The sequence below is a fragment of the Mixophyes fleayi genome, chromosome 3 (assembly GCF_038048845.1).
Source record: "Mixophyes fleayi isolate aMixFle1 chromosome 3, aMixFle1.hap1, whole genome shotgun sequence".
Lineage (NCBI taxonomy): Eukaryota > Metazoa > Chordata > Amphibia > Anura > Limnodynastidae > Mixophyes > Mixophyes fleayi.
The window spans coordinates 87,986,858-88,008,536 of NC_134404.1; the positions used below are offsets into that span (position 1 = coordinate 87,986,858).

General features: G+C 41.9%; 1 protein-coding gene across 1 annotated transcript in view; it reads left to right on the forward strand.

The window, feature by feature from the left end:
- Window positions 1-7,991: 7,991 nt before the first annotated feature.
- The window catches only part of LOC142143153 (E3 SUMO-protein ligase KIAA1586-like), a gene marked incomplete at its 5' end in the record, with an annotated part of 42,986 nt that continues 29,298 nt past the window's right edge, over window positions 7,992-21,679 (forward strand). The window contains one exon of the mRNA XM_075200864.1: window positions 7,992-9,705. Coding sequence (XP_075056965.1) covers window positions 7,992-9,705 — 1,714 coding nt within the window. The remainder of the gene's footprint in view (window positions 9,706-21,679) is intronic.

Consider the following 21,679-nt stretch of genomic DNA (forward strand, 5'->3'; position numbering starts at 1 on the left):
CTGCGTTCATCTACCCGGCAGTACCAATCCAATGTAAACGGTCAGAAGGTTTTAGCAACCAGCAAAGAGGTGCTGTAGCAGCTACACCCCACAGAGAAGTGTAAGCGGCTCCTGGTAGGCTGGTGATGGAGCTTGGTGGTGACAGTGATTACCCACCTAAAACACGGGATACGTTTAGTTTAGTTTGGCCAATGGGGAAACTAGGATTAGTCAGTGACAACAAGTTGCTGAAAACCAGCAAAAATTATAAAGCGTAAAGGAGGGCGGTGCATCACAGCACAGACAGGGACTTGTCACTTAAAGTTTTTGTGTAATCAATGGCGAAACGTTTTTCATAGTCTGGATTGGTTGTCCCACAATAGGTCCACGTTCCAGTATCTGATATATCAGATATAGAGATCATACTGGATGTCTGACCTGAGTGATATTTATATGGTTGTAATCCTGCATAATATCAGAGTGGGTTTTTGTTTCATGTTCTATATAAGTTGCTGCTAAATGAACTCTTCAAGACAAATTTCTAGACCAAATCAAAATATATATTTTTTTATTAAGACCAATTTGTTAATTTTTCCATTAAATTATTTTCTCTCGTTCTGCTGTAAAATGTATAGTAATCTGGTAATAACCTGCGGGGACAGACTGTGGCCGGCTTATCCGAGTCCCATGGAACTTGTCCTAAAGATTTGTTGTGTATAATTTATTTCACTCTGTGTCTCTTTCCCTAGATTATCAACAGGAACCTGCGGGAGTGGCAGCCGCAGCCAGAAGCACCTTCTCTGTTAGTATCTATATGGTTTATTCCATGTACACATACATTCTATACGGTTCTAAAGAGGAACATTTGTGTATATAATCAGTGCTGTCCGTACTGTAATAGAAATATCAGGAAGTCTTTAAGTCCTGTACTGGTGACTCCAGACAGGATCTGTCTATACTGTTCTATTAATTGCATTCAGACTCTGTCTGTAATTTTCTAAAAACTCCAGAAATATCTATTATATACTGTTAAATTGTTGCTCATCCTACATTAAAAAAATCGTAGAAGAGAAACCTCCAGATAGGAACTATGACCATGGACTGTATCAGTAACTCTTGTGAATAGAAGACATAAGTTTAAATAATAATATTTTCTGGTCCTTCAGGATGAAACCTGTGGAGGAGGCTGCGGAAGATCCTGCAGAGATTGTGATGGCTGAACTGGTGAGTCCATGTCATCAGCCCCTTCCTCTATGTTATATAAAGTGAGATCATATTTACTGTCAGCAGTAAGACATTTGTACCTGCCACCTCTGTCACAGGTCATCTTTTGTAACTACTAAACATCTTCTATCAGAACGAAAGGTTCCCATCCCAGGAGAGGGACAGATAGCTAAGACGCTCAATGTGCTAATAACATACGTGCTCTGACCCTACCTCACCAGGTCTCCTGCACCACACCAGAGCTCTCACTAGTATAGTGCATTGATGTGGAGCAGGAGGCCAGCAATGGCAGTGATTAGCATGATACCTGGTGGTTACAGTCATTACCATGAGGAAGGACTTCTCTTTCTTTTCCCTACAGGCTGTAAGCTCTCTAAGCTGGGGGTACATTGCAGCAAGACCACCATCAACAAAATTGTGGCCAAGATCCAGGCACTCTGGCCAAGCAGCCAGTTTACCTCTGGCTTACACTAGGGTCTGTTAGTACAGTTGGGTGATGACCAGAAACACCTAACCATGCAGGATATTGAACTAGTTGATTTCAATTGGATTATTAGCAAATAATGTGCTGTTCATTTTGGGGCAACTTGCTGCAATATGGGACCAAATGGTCAATATCGTAGCATGGCCGGCCAACTCTGACTTCCCTAACTTCAGTGGCTGATCTTGTGTTGTACTCCTCATAATCCCACCACTGATTTTCCTTTAGGAGCGGCAACTGCAGATGAAAAGTGCTGTAAAACGAAAAGAGCAGAAAAGGAGCAGCATTGCAGGACTGAGGTAAATTATTCTCCTATTATTATTTCAAAATGATTGCAACTGTTCATCGCTATAACATAGTTTTCTTTCAGATTGCTATTTAACATCATATGCAATCTCATGCGCTGGTCCTGCAAGCTGCTGCTCCTGTCTGGCATTCTGCTCCTGCTCTTCTATGTGCTCCTGCAGACATACGCGACCGTTACCACCAACTGCAGGAGCTGCACAAGAGGGATGATGGAGACTATGGAGTTAATCCTGAGGCCCTACCTTGCTATCAAGGTTGAGGGCCCAGTTCCCATATAATAGCTTGTCCCATCAGGAGAAAGGGTGCAGGCTCCTCTACCTGGTTGGTCTACTCCTTGTCCCCCAGTCCATACGGTGTAGATGTCCTGCTGCAAGGAGGCAGTGACCAACAGGAGAGGTTGTCGCTCTCTGTAGAGACCCATTCGTTCCAGCTCCAGCTGGGACGTATGGATCTCTACAGAGAGTGACGACCTCTCCTGTTGGTCACTGCTTCCTTGCAGCAGGACATCTACACCGTATCAGATGACTAAGGTAAGAACTGGACCTGTGAGTCAGACCAACCAGGTAGAAGACCCAGCACCCTATACTTTCTGCACCTCCCTCTAAAACATCTGCACCAGCATAGGAGAACCATACCATCTACAGGAGCTCGCACAGGAGATCCATACCATCTGCAGGAGCTCGCACAGGAGATCCATACCATCTGCAGGAGCTCGCACAGGAGATCCATACCATCTTCAGGAGCTCGCACAGGAGATCCATACCATCCGCAGGAGCTCGCACAGGAGATCCATACCATCTGCAGGAGCTCGCACAGGAGATCCATACCATCTTCAGGAGCTCGCACAGGAGATCCATAACATCTGCAGGAGCTCGCAATAAACCCATTGAACCAGAGTCTAGTACTGTTTCTTTCATACTGTCATTTATTGTTACAATGTCTAATTAAATATATAGATATACATTTCTTTAAAGAAGTTCCTCTCACCAATCATTAACCAGCGCTACAGCTAGAAGCAGGCTCCCACTAGAGCAGGGGGGGGGGCAATGAGCATGGAGACCCCCTCTCATAATGTGAACCAATACCACCCTACTCTTTTTTTATTATTATTTTTTTCTATTTCCGAGGTACATGACTCAGAATCACCCGGTGCAGTGCAAACTGTGCTGGGGAATTGGGACTTTGGACCCTTTCCAAAAGGGAAAGGGCCCTGTGCCTCCCCATCCTGTAGAAGCCAAAAGGCCCCAGAGAGGGAAAAAAAGGGAGATCTTCAGTCCCTCCTTTGCTGAAGCTAGGGAGGGCCCCTTTATATCACCGACATAAAAGGCTCCCTCCAAAAGGAGGGAGCCTCAGATGACTTGGGGAAAGAGGGTCGCCCATAAGATCCTATACCCAAACCCCTACTTAATGTGGCAAAAACAAAGACACATAATCAAAAGAGTGCTTGGTACCAAGTGTAATAAATAAATAAATAAATAAGTGCCATAAGGCCCCAGCCTTTCGGACGGAAATATAAAAATGATGCTTGCACTCGGCCAACAGGCTAGGGCGAAAAAAATGGTGCTGCCTGAAAATTAAAGGTGCAGAGGGCCTTACTCTGTGCACAGGTGCCTCTTTCTCCACAATGCATTTTTGGGCATGTAGCAACTCGGGCTCCAGGCAGCCGGCCTCTTGGCCAGAGGACCAGGTGACGGCCCATCGCCTACAGGGGGGTGTCTTTAAGCCCCACTGCATCCATGGGCATGTACACCTACTCTTAGCCAAAAGGCCAAGAAGCACCTGTGTACCTGCTCGTTAATGCAAATATCTAATCAGCCAATCATGTGGCAGCAACACAATCATAAAAGCATGCAGACAGGCTGAAAAGGTTCAGTTGTTGTTCAGACCAAACACCAAAATGGATAAGAAAAGTGATCCAAGTGAATTTGATCGTGGAATGATTGTTGATGCCAGACCGGGTGGTTTGATCATCTCAGAAAGTGCTGATCCCCTCTGGAGTTTACAGAGAACGGTGCGCAATGGTTCAAGCTCACAGGGAGGCGTCAGTAACTGAAATAACCAATGTGTTATAGCGGTGGTAGGCAGAGGGGCATGTCTGACTGCACAGCGTGTAGAACCTGGAAATGCATGGGCTGCAGCAGCAGAAAACCGCACTGGGTTCAACTCCTGTCAGCTAAAAACCCTTTGATGAACAAGCCCGGTTATAATTATAATAACAAAATATCACATTGCATAATGGCTAAAAGTACAGAGAGAACAGTTTTATATGTAAATTATATGCACAAAAGGGCAATCATGTGAAATCAAACTTCATCAAGACCTACTAGTGTATGTTTAGCCAGTGCATTCATTGTAATGTAGATCGCTGTTTAACGATGGACTGTACTTAATAACGTGGTTGACCAGAGAAGAGGTGTTTTCTTTCACCCATGCTACTTTCCAAAGGGGAACATCAAGCGTCGACCCTTTTTCATATGTTTCCGATTAAACAATACTGAGTAACTTACAAAACCTGGGAGAACCAACCTTCTCTATTTAAGTAGCTTTTACTGTCACATCATTTATACGTTTCCTGCGGCCAGAAATCGATGCGCTATGAGAGTTGAGGTGGAACAAGAACATTTCAAACTCGTTTTATTGCTCTTCATTGGGGAGTTATTACAGATGATCGAAATCCCCCCAAATCATGAAACATTGTTCAAAAGATGCAGAGTGAAAATTGTATATTTATTTTATAATGCTATTTGTAAATTATACTAATCAGGACCCATATCAGTGGTGGGATTCAGCCGGTTCGCACCGGTTCTATAGAACCGATTCCTAAAATACTTGCGGTTCGGCAGAACCGTTTGCTGGCCTGCTGTGCGGCACTGGCTCCCTCTCCCGATCCGTCACGCAGAGCTTCCGATGCTCTGCTGGAAAAGAAAACTGCATATTACCTCATGCGGCTGCGCGATGTGACATCCTGACGCAGCCGCCGTGATGTCATGCGCAGTTGCCTAGGAGCCTCTGACTACGCGGTTTCACTAGCTGGGTGCGCACAGTGAATGCCAGCAGCCTGCTCAGGTATTAATTTGTATTCGTCCTTCGTTTTGGTTTTAAGTAAGAAAGAGTATTTTTTTTGTCATTGTTTCTGGGGGGGGGGGTGTAAGGAAATATCGAAATATCTGCGGGGGGAATAAGTAAAAATTATTGCAGGGGGGGCAATGACTGCAGGGGAAAGTATAAGGAAATTACTTTAAGGGGGGAGTAAGGAAATACCTTCAGGGGGGGAATAAGTAAAATTTATTGCAGGGGGAGGCAATGACTGTAGGAAAGGGCTAATGAAAATACCATGCAGGGGGGAGTAAGGAAAAATGGCTGCCGGTTAATGGCTATAAGAGGAGGCTATAAGAGGAGCAATTGAAAATTACTGAAGGTGGGTAGTTAAATGAATTAACAAGTTTTTTATCTATACATATTTTGTTAAAAAAAAATTAAAATATATATATATAATAACTAACCCACGCATCTAAACACAACAAAAACAGCGTTGTGGGGAGTAAACTGTATAAAGATGTATATAAATATATATATATATATATATATATATCTATTTATATACATCTTTATACAGTTTACTCCCCACAATGCTGTTTATGTTGTGTTTAGATGCGTGGTTTAGTTAGAGGGAGCACAATAGTCCATATTAACAGCTACAGTGGGAAGTAATAACTATTTTGGAAGTACACAATTTATTTTTGTGTATCTGAGTTTATTACCTGTTTGAAGTTGTTATTGTAATGAAAATACCTGCAGGGGTAATGAAATGTCTTAGGGGGTATTTAATAAATAGAGCAGCTTTGGGAGGCATGATAACTTTATTGCGTGACGGTTACATGGATGCTCTCTGTGGTCTCAGCGATCACTAGAATATTAAATACTAGTGAAATGGGGCTGGTAGAGGTTAATATTTTATTGACCACAAATGTTCAGATATTGCTTATATATGCCTGTACAATGGGGTAGTTTTATCTGTCCATAATGAAGTGTTTTGTTTGAACTAAGGAGCCTAATCATTCAGGGTTTGTTAACATTTTGTATTATAATACAATTTTTGCATTTTCAATACAGGACTCCAACTTTCACAAGCCAGCGAGAGGACAACAAAGCTGCAAGAGAGAAGAGCAAGAACAGGTAAGAGACAATGGCACAATCTGTCTAAATTTAATGCTGGAGAACACTTAGGAATATTCATATTTAGGAGTATTCAGTAACATATTTGTTTCAATTGCTTCATTATTGTAGGGTATGCAACTTATTTAAACACATTGTTGGTTGTGCAGTATTTGTGCTGATTTAGTCTTTTAGTGTATGCTACGTGCCGGATTAGTTATTTATTTTAGAATGATTTTTATTTTTTCATTTTGAATTTACGTCTATTGTGTTAAATTATATGGGCCTGAGTCAATGAGGAAAGCAAAGCAAAATAAGAAGTAAGTTTGCTCCTGAACAAACCATGTTACAATGCAAGGGGTGCAAATTAGTTTATTATTTTGCACATAAGAAAAATACTGGCTGTTGCTTCATGTTGGACTGCACCAGCAACACCATTTCAGCGTCCAACTATATCGTGCATGGAGCCCACAGCAGGTGGGCCTGTGTGCTGTAAATGCCAGGGCTGATTTTTAGTCCCAGTCCGGCCCTGCCTGCTGGCCTGGAGAAATCAGTTTTAATAGCTCTTGAAAAAGTTCTTTATAGAACGAAACGCAGAGGTCTGCTATCATTTGATACTTTGGCACTTGACATTTTAAACAGTTTTTTACTTTGATGACAGCGTGTAAACTGTCATTATCTGTATGTAAAATAAAGTTATTTTATTCAAGATCCATCTGTCTACTCGATCTGTGAGAGGTAGGAGCGTGACTAACGAGGAGACCACTTGTTTTACACTGCAACAGCATTTGGGATACCGCGCTATTACAGGTATCTCTGGAGGTTAATTTGACCACTATACGTTTTTGATGGTTCCCGCGAGGTGACAGTGAACAGAATTGGAATCTTTCAACCTACATACGTCTGCTTGATTATGAGGCGGAAAGAGGGCTAAACAGTGAGGAGTACACTCGCCTTCATATTTGAATAGAACTTGGGGCACACCGCTACTGTGAAAAAACTTGGAAGGTGTAAAGTTTGGACACGCAGTGCGGTAGTCTCCGTTGTGGTGACATCAGGCGGAATTGGATTCTACTAAACTTATATGTAAGTAACGGATTGCACTGTTTTCCTTTTATCAACATGAGAGCTGATTGTTATTTTATTTGTATATATATGGAACGAGACTAACACCTTTGCTTTGAGGCACATTATTTTCACTGCAGTGTTTAATGTGGCAAGAGAGGGGAAGGGCGGCTGAAGGCTGCTGCTAGCTTGCTGAGGAGGAGAAGGTTAGCTCAGGGGCTGTCAGTATGGCTGGGCTGGTTGCTGGGCTGGCTGAGGGCTGGCCAGAGAGGAGAGGAGCCATTTTAATTAGCCTGTAGTGGTGGAGGGGGGAATCAAAATGGCGCAGTAGTATGATGAAGATTCTTCATGCTGCCATGGGACCATGATTTCTGTACTTAGAGTGAGGCTGAGATGTATGCTTCTACTTCCATGTCCATAAATAAATGTTATTATATACAATTTTTTTAATGTTTTTTATGTAGCCCTTGAAACAAGGATGAAAAGGCAACATACTTTGAGAGATTTTTTCAATAAGAAAACAAAGTCAGATTCCGCTGTTGTATCAGAATTGCCCTTGGAAGGTTCAACACAGTCACTAGCACAACCAATACAGTGTGAAGAAAGCAGCACGTCAATTGAAATAGAAAATCACAACAACTCCAATATTGCAGACAGTCTTCCGGAATGCTGGTCAGTGCAACAATATAAAAATTTTAAAGAAAAATATGAAGGCCTGGGCATTTGTAACAAAAAGTTAGGTTGTGAGTATTGTGCGAAATATGATTTCATAAAAGAGAAAAGTGTTCATGTGTCAAAAGATTGGAAAGGTTTTCAGATTGAGGCATCAGGGAAAAACAGAATGGTACAACAAGCTTCTCTAAGGAAAAAAATGAAAGAACATTTTTCATCAAAGGCTCATAACATTTGTAAAGACAACTTTAAAATACGTGAGCAGGATACTATAACAAACGTAGTAGATACAATGAATAAAAAATATTTCAGTACTACTTGTAGAGTATTTAATACAATTTACAGCCTGACAAAAAGATGTAAACCATTTTCAGACATAGAAGATGAGATCGAACTGCAAATGAAAAATGGATTAGATATGGGAATAGGATTGCATTCACGTAAAACTGCTGTGAAAATAGTAGATTTTATTGCCAAGGAAATTAAAAAAGAAATATTTAGTAAAATTACTGCAAAAGATAAGAAAATATGTTTGATTATTGATGAAGCTTCAACTATATCTTGCAAACCAGTTATAATACTGTTCTTAAAAGTTGAGGACTCAGTTTCATCTCCAACAATTTTTGTTGAGCTAGTTGAATTGGAAAAACAAGATGCAGAGACAATATGTTCTTCAGTTCTGGAAAGCTTACATAAAATTGGGCTTACCAAGAACTACTTACAAAAAAATTTAATCGGATTTTGCTCTGATGGTGCAAGTGTTATGCTTGGGCGAAAATCTGGAGTGAGCACTAGGATCACAAAAGACTTCCCAAACATAATAATATGGCACTGTTTAAACCATCGCCTCCAACTTGTTTTAGATGACTCAATAAAGGAAATAAAGCAAGTAAATCATTTCAAAATATTCCTTGATAAGATATATACTATTTTTCATCAATCCAATAAGAACCAGATTGAACTTACCAAAATATTCGAACAACTTGGAATTGAAATTATTAAGATTGGTAGAATTTTGGGACCAAGATGGGCTGCCTGTAGTTTAAGGTCAACCCTAGCTGTGTGGCGCGCTTATCCTGCACTACATCACTATTTTTCTTCAAATGCCAAGTACTTGGGTATGGCTACCCGTCTTAAAAATATATTTTTTTTAACTGATTTGGCATTAATGATTGATATTTTACACGAAATTTCTCTGCTTTCCAATGCACTGCAAGCAAGAAATACCGACATAATAAAGGCTGAAAATCTTGTGATTCGATCTATTAAAGCATTTGAAATGCTTGAAAAAGAAAAGGGTCCATACGAAAAAAAGGTTAATGAATTAATTACTTCAGAAAGCTACAAAAAAATCGATTTTGTAGAAAATCATCGGTTTGTTGGCCTTCCTCGGAAAACACTCTTACAAGGCATTGTAACGAATTTTAAAAAAAGATTAATGGATTGTGGCCATTTAAAAGCAAGTTGTAGCCAATTTGATGATAATAATGCATTACAATTTCTCAAGTTTTTGGAGCCAGATTACTGGAATATTGAAGAAGTAATAGTTCCATGGAAAGCAGCTGAAGAGCAATTGCATGTATTTAATACATTTTTCAATTACCAAATTGAGATTAATGAGTATCGAGATTTTGTGGAAAATGTGTTAAAAAGCAACGAGAACTATTCAATTCCTGAAAGTGTTCAAAGAGCTAGAAATATTGTCAGAACAATTGCTGTAAGTTCAGCAGAAGCAGAAAGGGGTTTTTCAAAGATGAACATTATATGTTCTGAGAAGAGAAGTCGGCTAACTGTTTCCAGTATATCAAACATTATGATTATCGGTCTTATCGGCCTACCGCTGAAGGAATGGAATCCTACTCCTACAGTGCAAAGATGGTTAAGGGTAAATCACACAGCTGATGATGCTCGGATAAAAGCAAAGAAAATTGCAAGTGAGGACGCCAATCAAACAGCAAATGGAAATATCTTCACTAACTGTTTATGAGGTATTTAATATTTAAAATCTTACGTTACACATAATCTAGTTGTCTTTACCTCTTTTACTGTTCTTATTGCAGTATTTAATGCGTGAATTGTTAGACTACCTTTCGGTTTATCTTTTGGTATAGTTAAAATGGTCATTAGGACATAGAACCTGTTGTTAATTTTTTTGAATCCCACCACTGACCCATATATACCATCCATGTGTGTCTGTTATATACAGTGTTATATAAAAGTGTTCACCCCCTCCCCCACTCTTCCCATTTTATTTTATTTTCTTCTCTTATATTATGTAATCAAAATGAATTTATATGGTAATTCTTAACACCAATCTAAATACATTTGACAAATATAAAATACATCTCTAAAGCTTTAGTTTAAATAATTGCAAAAAAAAAAAGACTGGTTGCATATATATTCACACCCTTATTTTTATACTTGGTAGAAACTCATTTAGCAGGAATTAAAGCCGTGAGTATATTTGGGCAATCTTCTACCTGCTTTGCACACCAAGAAACTGCAATTTTCGACAATTCTGCTTTGTCATTTTCAGTTACAAGAGGACCCTTGGTGGGGAATTTTCAAACCATTCCACAGATTGGGAATGTGACTTAGCTTTGACCGGGCTACTCTGGATCAATGATTTGCTCGGTATTTAAGCCACTCCAATGTGGCATTTGCTGTACGCTTCGGCTCACTGACCGGCTGTTGACTGCAGCAGGTTTTCCTGCAAGATTTGGCTACATCTTAGTCCACTCATTTTGCCCTCGATTTTATCAAGTTTTCCAGTCCTTGATGCAGAGGAAAAATCCCATAACATTATACCACCAGCATGATTCAATGTAGGGATCGTTCTTTTGGAATCACGTGCTGCGTTAGATTTCTGCCTAGCATTGAAGCCAAACGTTCAATCTTGGTCTCATCAGGACAGATAATCTTTCTCCACTTGGTATAAAGATCTTCCCCATGCTTTCAGACAAATTCTAGGCAAGATTTCATGTAGGCAGGCTACTGTTGTCCAATGGATAGTTTCTATCAACTCTGCAATGGAAAGCTAAACTGACAGAGCTGCCAGGCTCCTCTTGGTGGGTACCCTGACAAGTGCCCTTCTCGGAGGGATATTCAGTTTTGTTCTAGACAAATTCACAGTTGTGCCACATTATCTTAATTTCTTTATGATGGATGTGATAGTGCTCTGGGGGATGGTAAACAGTTTGGAAATATCATTATAACCTTCTTCTGACCAGTGCTGATCATTAACATGTTCTATTTGAATTTTCTTTGAACTTCATTATGAAGCTTTGACCAACTTTAAGACCTCTCACAGACACGTGTGTTTATTTTCAGATTACGTGAAACACTAATTGTACACAGGTGGGGTCCAATTACTTATGTGACCTCTGAAGACAACTAATTACAGCAGGGTTTACTTGGGCAAAATACTCAAGCAATCGTTGTCTGTTTTATATTTGTAATTACTTAAGAAAAATGTTTAGCTATTTTGTTTTGGCATTGTGGACTGTTATGTTTTTATCAGTGGGAGGGGTTCTGGGATAAATCCATTATGATTCTATGATGTTAGAAAGTAAAATGTGTAAAAATCTCAAAGTGGTAAATACTTTTAATAGGCAAAAAGAGATGACAAAATAGGAAAAATGAATATCATGTGTTTTCCCCTGTGATCATTTTACGACACCATTTACATTTCAAATCCCCCCTCCAAATGCTGCACTTGCCCCTCTTCTTCAAGGATACTGGTCATGCATACTGCAGATACCCCAGACTGTTTGTGACTATTACACTGTTTCAATGTGAGCATATGTCTGCGACTCTCTAAAGCTAGTCTAGTCTGTGGATTATGGCAGATTCCAGGGGACTTGGGTTGTGGAAGTGAAGCTTGGGAAGGAAGACTGTTTTCAGTACAGAGGAATGCAGTTGTCCAGGGTATTCCATCTCCTATGGTCAGTAATGTGGATAAAAATGAAGCATCTAAATTGATAGCTGTGATTCAGGTCCAATCAGATGCCTCATTCAATGCACACCTTAGGTTTGAGTCATTAAGGAACGTATCCCGCAAATGGGTGCTATCGTCAGCAGAAAATACCCTGCGCTTGCCCAGACCCGGACGGTATGCAATTGAACGCAGCCACGTCCAAGTCACCTATGAGTGCAAAGACACTTACTACAGCCACCGATTTAGGGGAGTGAACAGGGTGGGGAATGGGCGAACACACGTAGGCAATATACAGTAAGGGTGTTCTCGTACAGTCATGTCCAAGACAAACTCAGGTGCACACAGAAGTACGCTGGTTTACTGATGTATCTCTTGCTCCAACTAGGGGGCTAGTTTAAGTTCCGAATACTAGTGCGGACGGCTGAGTACTCCCAGTTCTGAGCTGGTGTAAAATTAAAATTCATTTGCAGAGTGGGAAAGGCCGCACCTGGCAAGGGACACACCTCATTACAATCATTTCAAATCTCGTTCATGCGCTGCTCTGCAAAATGAGGTGCATCGGTGTACCTACTCTGTGACGCGCCAGGAACAGAACGCCCTGACTCCACCAAACGCCTCCCCGTTGTGTGCAGATGTCAATTCCTCTATAACTGTGACCATTCTGCCCTGCAAACCTATAACATTAACTGAGACTGCAGCTGTAAAAACCACTGCGGTTCCAGAGCTGCATTTGTGCCGCCGAATCTTCAATTTGCCCATTGTAAATCAAGAGGTGATGGCTGGAAACTAAAATATAGTATATTTAACTAATTCACATTTTCACAAACCATCCGACACCCATTTCACCTGCTACAGAATAGTCTGCCCCCAACTGCGGTTCCCTGTGTTAAATTAATTCATTAATGTTAAGAAAGACATCTACCATAAACATTTGTATATGATTTGTGTACATTATAAAAGACAAATATTTTCATTTTAAGCATTATTAGATTATTAGAGCTACCAAAGTAAATACCATTTATATTTTATATCTGCACCAAGAAAGTTGGCATTTTGAAAATAATAATAGTTTTTGTTCTATTGCCCCCTAAATATTGCTGCCTGCGACAGCTGCCCCAGTTTGCCTCCCCCTATGTACCCCCCAATCTTTAATAAATATCATTATATCAGGACAGGGACCAAGAATTGGAAAAGAAATGGGCAAGAAATTGACCAGCGAGAGGATGGGAGTATTTATAAAAATATTCAGAGGACATTAACTTTTCAGTATATTTTCTACCCAGAAAATAATGTGGATCTTGGAGGGGAAAACACAGTAAGCTGCGTATTACACCTGTAATAATGCAGTTTAGCAAAACATCAATGTTATAATGCAGTTACATCACAGATTACAGCATACTTGCCTACTTTCGGCAAGTGTAGTCCGGGAGAGGGGTGTGACTAAAGGTCTGGAGGGGGCCAAACACGTCAGGAAACTATGGACTACAGCGGCACAGGCTCACCAAAACTGGACATTTGAAGACTGGAAAAACATTGCCTGTTCTGCCGAATGTCGATTTCTGCTCCTACATGTAGATGGTATCCATCCCGCATGTGTCAGTGGTACTCTGGCTTCATATGATTTATATATTATGCTAAATGTTTTCTATGTTATTTTTAATTAATATCATTTTTATTACTACTTTTTTTAAAAAAAGAAATGTTCTGTCTCCTTTTCCTGACATATAGGAGCTTCTTGCAGAAACGGACGATTATTATGCGATTCAGCAACACTTCAGCTGTAAGTATAATCTAAATATATAGTAATTGATGGCCTAAACCATTGAAATTTGGAATGATACTTTTAGTCCATGATGTATACACGCTGCAGGAGAATGTGGCTGCGATGTGTTTATAGCAGATTCTTTAGCAAAAAAAATTCACAATGGACTCAACACACGTTTCACTATGCAGAATATATTTTATCTACTCATCTGAACATGTTGCCCATCATGACTATGAACAACCTGTACTCTCATATGGACGAAAGCACTTAGACGCATATATATGTGGCAGTAAGTGAGGTTAACCTTACCTGCAAGTAAGATGCCACATCCCAGGCCAACCAGTGAAGAAGGAAGGGGAGTGCCTGGAGATCTGTCTATATAAGTCCTAGCATGTCACATGTCCTTTCTCATTTACTGCTCGAGATCCCACCCACCCATGCCCTTTATTGACCTCCCTGCTTCCGTGGCGTATGAGTTTTAATTTGGTTCCTCCCCACGTCACAGAGCAGGCACAGTTGGTAGGAAGTCACTGTGGGCAGTGGCTGATCGTTACAGCGTTATCGCTGTTTGACCACAGGTGCTATCCCCATCCAGGAACGTGACGCAGTCCTTTTTGATGAGGATCCCTTGGCCCGCATCTGAGGGCGGCCATTGCGTAGTCGGGAGGGGGCTTAGTCACTCTGACGTCAGAATTAGCGTTGGCCAGGCAGTTAAGGATGTGTCCCGGGTACGTGGAGTCAGCCATCCACGCTTGGTTCCAAATATTAGTTTGATTTAGCTGTCTCACGGTTCACTTTCACCGCCATTTATTTAATAATTAATAAACTGTGACCTTCTTTAGCCACTTTCATATGTCTCAGTGTCTTTATTGTTAGATAAGTTAAGTAAGCTTGTATATGTCATTAGGAGGTTATGGTTAAGAGAGTGAAACACATCCAGGTTATGCAGTTTATAATTTTTATATATTTTTTACAATATGTTGCTGTTATTTCAGCTGGGGGCTGTAGGAGCAGAGCCAGGTCCTGAGTCCTCTGCTTCCTTAGGCTCAGGCTCACTGGGGTCACATGTGGGGGAAGGTTCTGGAGCCACGGCGAGCAGCCGATTCAGTATGGCTGCAGGGATTGGCCAAACCCATTTATAGAGTTCAAAATGCTCTCCATCAGGCCCTTCTTCTCCGTGCTAATTGGCACTCCTTCCTGGTGCTTCTTCTACCGAAGGCTGCGATTGATGGTTATTAGGAGCTCTTTGGTGGTCTTGTCCCATTTATCTATTGCTTCCAGTGACCGCATAGATGGACAATGTGCAGGACCAGCAGGCGGTGAGGAGGGTGGGATCTCTCACAGCTCCTCCTCCTGCTCCTCTGACTGGTCACTCACAGAGGGTGGTGGCTCCGCATCTAAGAAAAAGTTTGTTTGGTCACCTGGTAACAGAAGAAAATGTAATTAATTGACAATGTAATGTATTGTCTTCTAAGACTGAGGTAATGTGGAGATGTTTCAATCAGCGGCTAATTCACACGATGGTATCGCTGATTGGCCGCATGTCACAACCCCTTCGAAGCAACCTGGCCCTTGGTCCCTTTGTGTGGGGGACCCCTCGTCCTGCTTTATGGGGGCACGTCCTTGTAAGCCCGGGCTGATTGCTCTCGCCGCCACCATACTTTTATTATTTAAAAAACTGGGACCTGTTTTTTTACCAAAATCAAGTTGTTGTCAGTGTGATTATATTATAGATAAGGTTTTAGGTGTTAAGTTAACAAGTAAAGAGGTTTGGTGCAATAAAGAGGTAAATCAATGGTATGCCGTTTAATACACAGTACAGAGATTCATCCCCCAAACACCTATCAGATATTCTTATCTGCATGTGAATGTGACATTCATAAAAATGTAAACTAGGCGGAGTACAGCATTTCCATCCCATTACTGATGTGTTCTGGTAAATAAATGTCCGTAGTGTATCCGATAATTTAAGAGATGGCTGATAGCGGGTGCTCACTGTGGCTCAGATATATTCAAAGTAGAATGGCTGCAAAGCCAGTGATGGCTGTATAGTTAGTGTGTATAGTTCTAAGTGTGTATAGATACAAGTGTGAAACAAAAAATTTAAACAGCATAATTCGGAGTTATACCGGAGTTGAACAGGAGGAAACAGGAGAAGAACTTTCTGCCTATTAACACAGCTTCACAAGGACAACTGTCAGTATTCACCTGAAACTCCATATTCCACCTCTGATGTTTTCAACTCTCCCTGGCTACAAGCTACATGCAACATGAGGACTGCTTTGGACTCTGATCTCATTTTCCTCTCATCTCATGAAAGTTTGTTTTATTTATCAGTCTGCTTTCAATGCAAAATCCACTCTGTTTAATCAGACTGCTGTACTACTTGCTCAACCACTCCCTACCCATGCTACAGTTATTTCAGTCCCCTATCTCAGCACTGTACTTCAATTTTATTTAAGCTTTGTTTACCATCACAAGTAAGAAGAAATTATACTGTCTTTCAACCACTCTCCTCTCCCATGATTCTGCAAAATCTCAGCTATTCAATTACCTGCTCTTTATTACTCTCCATTCAACACTTCCACCCACTCCCCCACATGGCTCCCCACATCATTACGTTATACTATCCAGACATCCAGGAATACACTACATTTGCTGCATCCTAGCTCTGCACTACTTATCTGATTACACTGGACATTGCAATCAATTAGGCAATTCATTTAATTCCTCATTTTTGCTATTTGACTAATAGTCCCAATGCTTGCCAAAATATTTTTCTTTATCTCTTTTCATGGCATTATCTTTAGGACTATATCATCCCTCACCCATCCTGCAACACACACCTCTGTCCACATTGCCCCTTCATTACTTCACTCACCTCTAGTGAACACTCATGAACTCTTTTCCTATTTAAATTCAATAACTTTAACAGCCTCACCCTGCCGCCAGAAACTAAAAGGACACACATCTTACAATCATCTTACCTACCTTTCTTCCTTCCTTCTTCTATTAGCTGGTGATATATCACCTAATCCAGGTCCCCCTCACTTCTCCCACACACATATATCTGAACACTACAGAAATCTGGCAAACCTCAAACACATAACCTGTCTCCCCTCTCTTCCAAAGTCCTTTAAATGTGCCCTTTGGAATGCACGCTCTGTTTGTAACAAACTTACCTCCGTACATGATCTCTTCCTCTTAAACAACCCTAAACCTTCTGGCAATAACAGAAACATGGCTCACGCATTCAGACACTGCCTCACCTGCAGCCCTTTCACATGGTGGCCTCCATCTCACCCACACCCACAGACCAGGAGGCAGACAAGGAGGGGGGGGTTGGACTACTTCTCTCCCCACAGTGCACATTCACAGTTATACCAAGTGTCCCATCACTCACATTCACATCTTTTGAAGTACATGCTGTTAGGATTTTTAACCCATTCTCTATGCATGTTGCTGTCATCTATCGCCCCCCCTGGTCCACACCATCAATTTCTTGAACACTTCTCTGCATGGCTCCCTCACTTCTTATCTACTGATATCCCCACCATCATCATGGGTGATTTCAACATCCCTATTTCTAATCCACGTTCCAATGCTGCTTCCAAACTACTCTCTCTAACCTCCACACTTGACCTCTCCCAGTGGATTGAATCCGCTACTCATCAGGATAGCCACTGTCTTGATCTTGTTTTCTCTAGACTATGCTCAGTTTCTGATTTCCTTAACACTCCTTTCCCCCTCTCGGATCATCACCTTATTAGATACTTGCTCACCCCCAGTTCTTTACCCTCCCTAGTGTCAAACTCTTCCAAGCCTCCTCGTACCCGCAGGAATATCAACTCTATTGATTTTCAACAGTTTTCCACCTCTCTCCAACACCTTTTCTCCCCAATTTCTACATTCTCCTCCCCTGATCGGGCAGTACCCCATTTTCATCAAACCCTAGCAATTGCCCTGGATCAAGTGGCTCCAGCGACACTACATATTTCCCGTAGAATTCGTTGCCAACCGTGGAACACTACAGTAACACGAACTCTACAAAAACTTTCTCGTAAAGCAGAACGTCACTGGCGTACATCTTGTGCCTCTAATGATTTCATAACATATACTGATATCTACCACTCCTACAGAAATGCTCTGGACATTGCTAAACAAGCATTCTACCGATCTCTCATCTATGCTCAGGCTTCTAACCCCAAACGCCTCTTTAACACATTTAACTCTCTTCTGAATCCTCCTGCCCCAAATCCTCCAACTAACATCAGTGCACAGGATCTTGCTTCCTATTTCAAGGACAAAATTGATAAGATCAGGCTTGAAATGGTATCTCCCTTGACAAGCAATCTGCTCAATTCCTTTGTAGCACCCTCTGACACTCTCTCTTCATTTGATCCCACAAATGAAGAGGAAGTTTCTACTCTCTTCTCATCTTCCTACTCTACCTCCTGTCCTCTTGATCCCATTCCCTCTCAAATTGGTATGTCCCTGTCTCCTGTACTCATTCCCCCTCTAACTAAAATCTGTAATCTATCTCTTTCTACTAGTAATTTTCCAGCACTTTTCAAGCATGCAGTGATTACTCCCATTTAAAAAAAACAGAATTCTGACCCTAACTCTCTCATAAATTACTGCCCCATCTCCCAGCTCCCATGCCCCTCCAAGCTTCTCGAGAGAATTGCCTACTCCCGCCTCACACACTTTCTTACAGCAAACAACCTATTGGATCCTCTTCAGTCAGGCTCCTCTTCAGTCAGGCTTTCGCTCTCAACACTCCACAGAGACTGCGCTGACCAAAGTTGTCAATGATTTGATCACAGCAAAAAATAATAACCAATACTCTCTTCTAATTCTCCTGGATCTCTCTGCTGCATTTGACACTGTTGACCACTCTCTCCTCATATAAACGCTACAAACCCTAGGTCTTGAAGGCACTGTCCTATCCTGGTTCTCATCCTACCTATCTAATCGCTCTTTCAGTGTTAATTTCTCTGGATCCACCTTTGCTCCGCTTCCTATTGTCAGGAGCCGAGGCGACCTTGGGCACCGCCGCGACTCACTTCCGGTGTCAGTGAACGTCCCGGCCGTCCCCATGACGACCGGGGCGTCACTTCCGGTTTCTCGGGCCCGACCGTTGCCAAGGCAACGGCCGGACGCCGTGTATAACAATCGATGCACCCCGGCAAGTGAGGCAGCCGGGCGCATGCGCTAGTGTAGCCTGCGGGCTAATTTAGCTGGGTAGCGCACCTGGGATGTATTTCAGGGCTAAGCCCTGAATGGCCAAACTCTGTATATAAGGAAGGGAGGGCTTAGCCTCCCTGCCGGTTATAGCGTCCAGTTCCTGTCTGCTTAATCTGCTCCTGTTTCTGCTGCTGCCTGAAATTGGTGAAAACCTGTTGGACTGTTACCCGTGTATGACCCTTAGCTTAGATTTGGACTTTGCTTGTGAATCTCGTGACCCTGACCTCTGGCTTGAATACCGACCTTCCTGTCTGCTCGTGACCCCTGACCTCAGCTTGTATATTCGTACTGTTGTCTGCTGCCGGCCCCTGACCTCTGCTTGGATTCCACTCCGCTTGCCTGGGTTCTCCCCAGCCGGTGCACACTTCACGACCCTCTGTCAGTCTGCAGCCCAGTCTGTCCCCACCATCAGGGGCTCCAGTGAACACCTGACTGGTAGAGTAGACTCCGGGCTATGTTGTGTCGGCTGCAGGGGTTCCTAACACCTATCAGTTGGAGTTCCACAAGGCTCAGTCCTAGGTCCTCTGCTATTCTCTATCTACACCACTTCTCTTGGAAAACTAATAAGTTCCTTTGGATTTCAGTATCAACTCTATGCGGATGATACAGAAATTTATCTATCCTCTCCTGATCTTTCACCATCTGTGTTGTCTCACATTACTGACTGTCTTTCTGCCATTTCATCTTGGATGTCTTCTCGCCAACTCAAACTCAATCTTTCAAAAACTGAGTTAATAATATTCCCACCCAAAAACAGAAGCTTCCTGCCTGACATTTCTATTTCTGTTGATAACATGAATATAAATCCCACCCCGCAAGCTTGTTGCCTAGGTGTAATCCTTGATTCACAACTGTCGTTTATTCCCCACATCAACTCTATATCTAAATCATGTTACATACACCTAAAGAACATTTCCAGAATACGCACATATCTGACGCAAGACACCACAAAAACATTAATTCATGCACTCATCATCTCCCGCATCGACTATTGCAATTCCCTCCTTACTGGTCTTCCCAAAGTCAGACTTGAACCCCTACAATCTATTTTGCACGCAACGGCTAGATTGATTTTCCTTACAAACCGTTATTCCTCTGCTGAGCCACTCTGTCAGTCTCTACATTGGCTGCCTGTATTTCAACGAATTCAATATAAAATTCTTCTACTAACATACAAGGCCATCAACAAAATTGCACCGACATACATTTCCTCACTTGTCTCAAAATATCTCCCTACTCGATACCTACGTTCTGCACAAGATCTACGTCTCTCCTCCACTCTCCTCACATCCTCCCATTCTCGGTTACAGGATTTTTTCCGGGCTGCACCCACTTTGTGGAATTCCCTTCCACGCACAGTAAGACTTCCTCTAGTCTTCAAACCTTCAAGCGTTCACTGAAAACCCACCTCTTCAGACAAGGTTATGATATTCCTCAACCATCATCTTAATTTCCCTAGATTACCCTATTACCATCCTCTACACTGCTAACGCAAGACAACAACCTTCTGACCAACATTGCAACACACATAGCCCACTCAGTACTTTTACCTTTGCAGTCTGGCTGGTCCATTGTGCAATATGATGTAGCACATGCCCTTGTGTTTCTAACTCCCATTGTCCTATAGATTGTAAGCTTTCGAGCAGGGTTCTCTTACCTCTCTGTATGTATGTATTACCCAGTATTGTCTTATTAATGTTTGTTCCCAATTGTAAAGCGCTACGGAATTTGCTGGCGCTATATAAATAAATGTTGATGATGATGATCAGCGCTGGGCTCATGAGTTCAATTCCCATCCAGGGCCTTATCTGTGTGAAGTTTGTATGTTCTACCCTCTGGGTGCTCCGGTTTCCAGGTATGACCATCAAGAAGGACTCAGAAGTCCATGTTTAGCACATTTACATTAATGGTGAGAAAACGTTTTCATTATTATTATCATTATTAAGCACCTGTTTTCCCCAGTAAGCTGCCTCTGCTAGAGGGAATGAAATCCAGCATCAAGCTGCCCCCGGGTCTGCCAGAAGCGAGGTAGAAAAAGCAGCAATGTCTGACATTATATAGAAGTCTAAACAGAGCAGTATATCATCATTATCACCATTTATTTATTTATATAGCGCCACTAATTCCGCAGCGCTGTACAGAGAACTCACTCACATCAGTCCCTGCCCCATTGGAGCTTACAGTCTAAATCCATAACACACAGGCAGACTAGGGTCAATAATTTGTTAGCAGCCAATTAACCTACTAGTATGTTTTTGGAGTGCGGGAGGAAACTGGAGCACCTGGAGGAAACCCACTCAAACACGGGGAGAACATACAAACTCCTCACAGATAAGGTCATGGTCGGGAATTGAACTCATGACCACAGTGCTGTGAGGCAGAAGTGCTAACCACTGAGCCATCGTGCAGTATATTAGGCGAAGGATGTAAAAGTAGTGGAAATTAATGAATAGGGGGGGGGGGTTAGTTATGTGTTACAAGTTTGGATGTTTCTCTCTCCACCTTACACAGGTGAATCTGTATACCTGAAAACAGTGCTTTTATAGGGGCAGTTCCAAAACCCAGAATAAATGGAGCACTGTAGGAGTGTTCTTATGTGAAGGGGGACAAATGGAAATGTATTACACCCCACATAGTCTGCAGTTTGTAAACAATGTTTATTGTCAGACATCCCCGCTCCCCAATCATTGATAATCATTCCTTCTGCTTTCCTCGTGATAAAACTAACTGCGCCCCCTATCTACGCAGTCATGACTCTGGTGGGGACTGTCCTACATAACCAGGGACTGCCGGGGCATATGGGTAAGGCCATAGTTGTCCTTCCTCTTTGGAAATGGGCCCATATAGA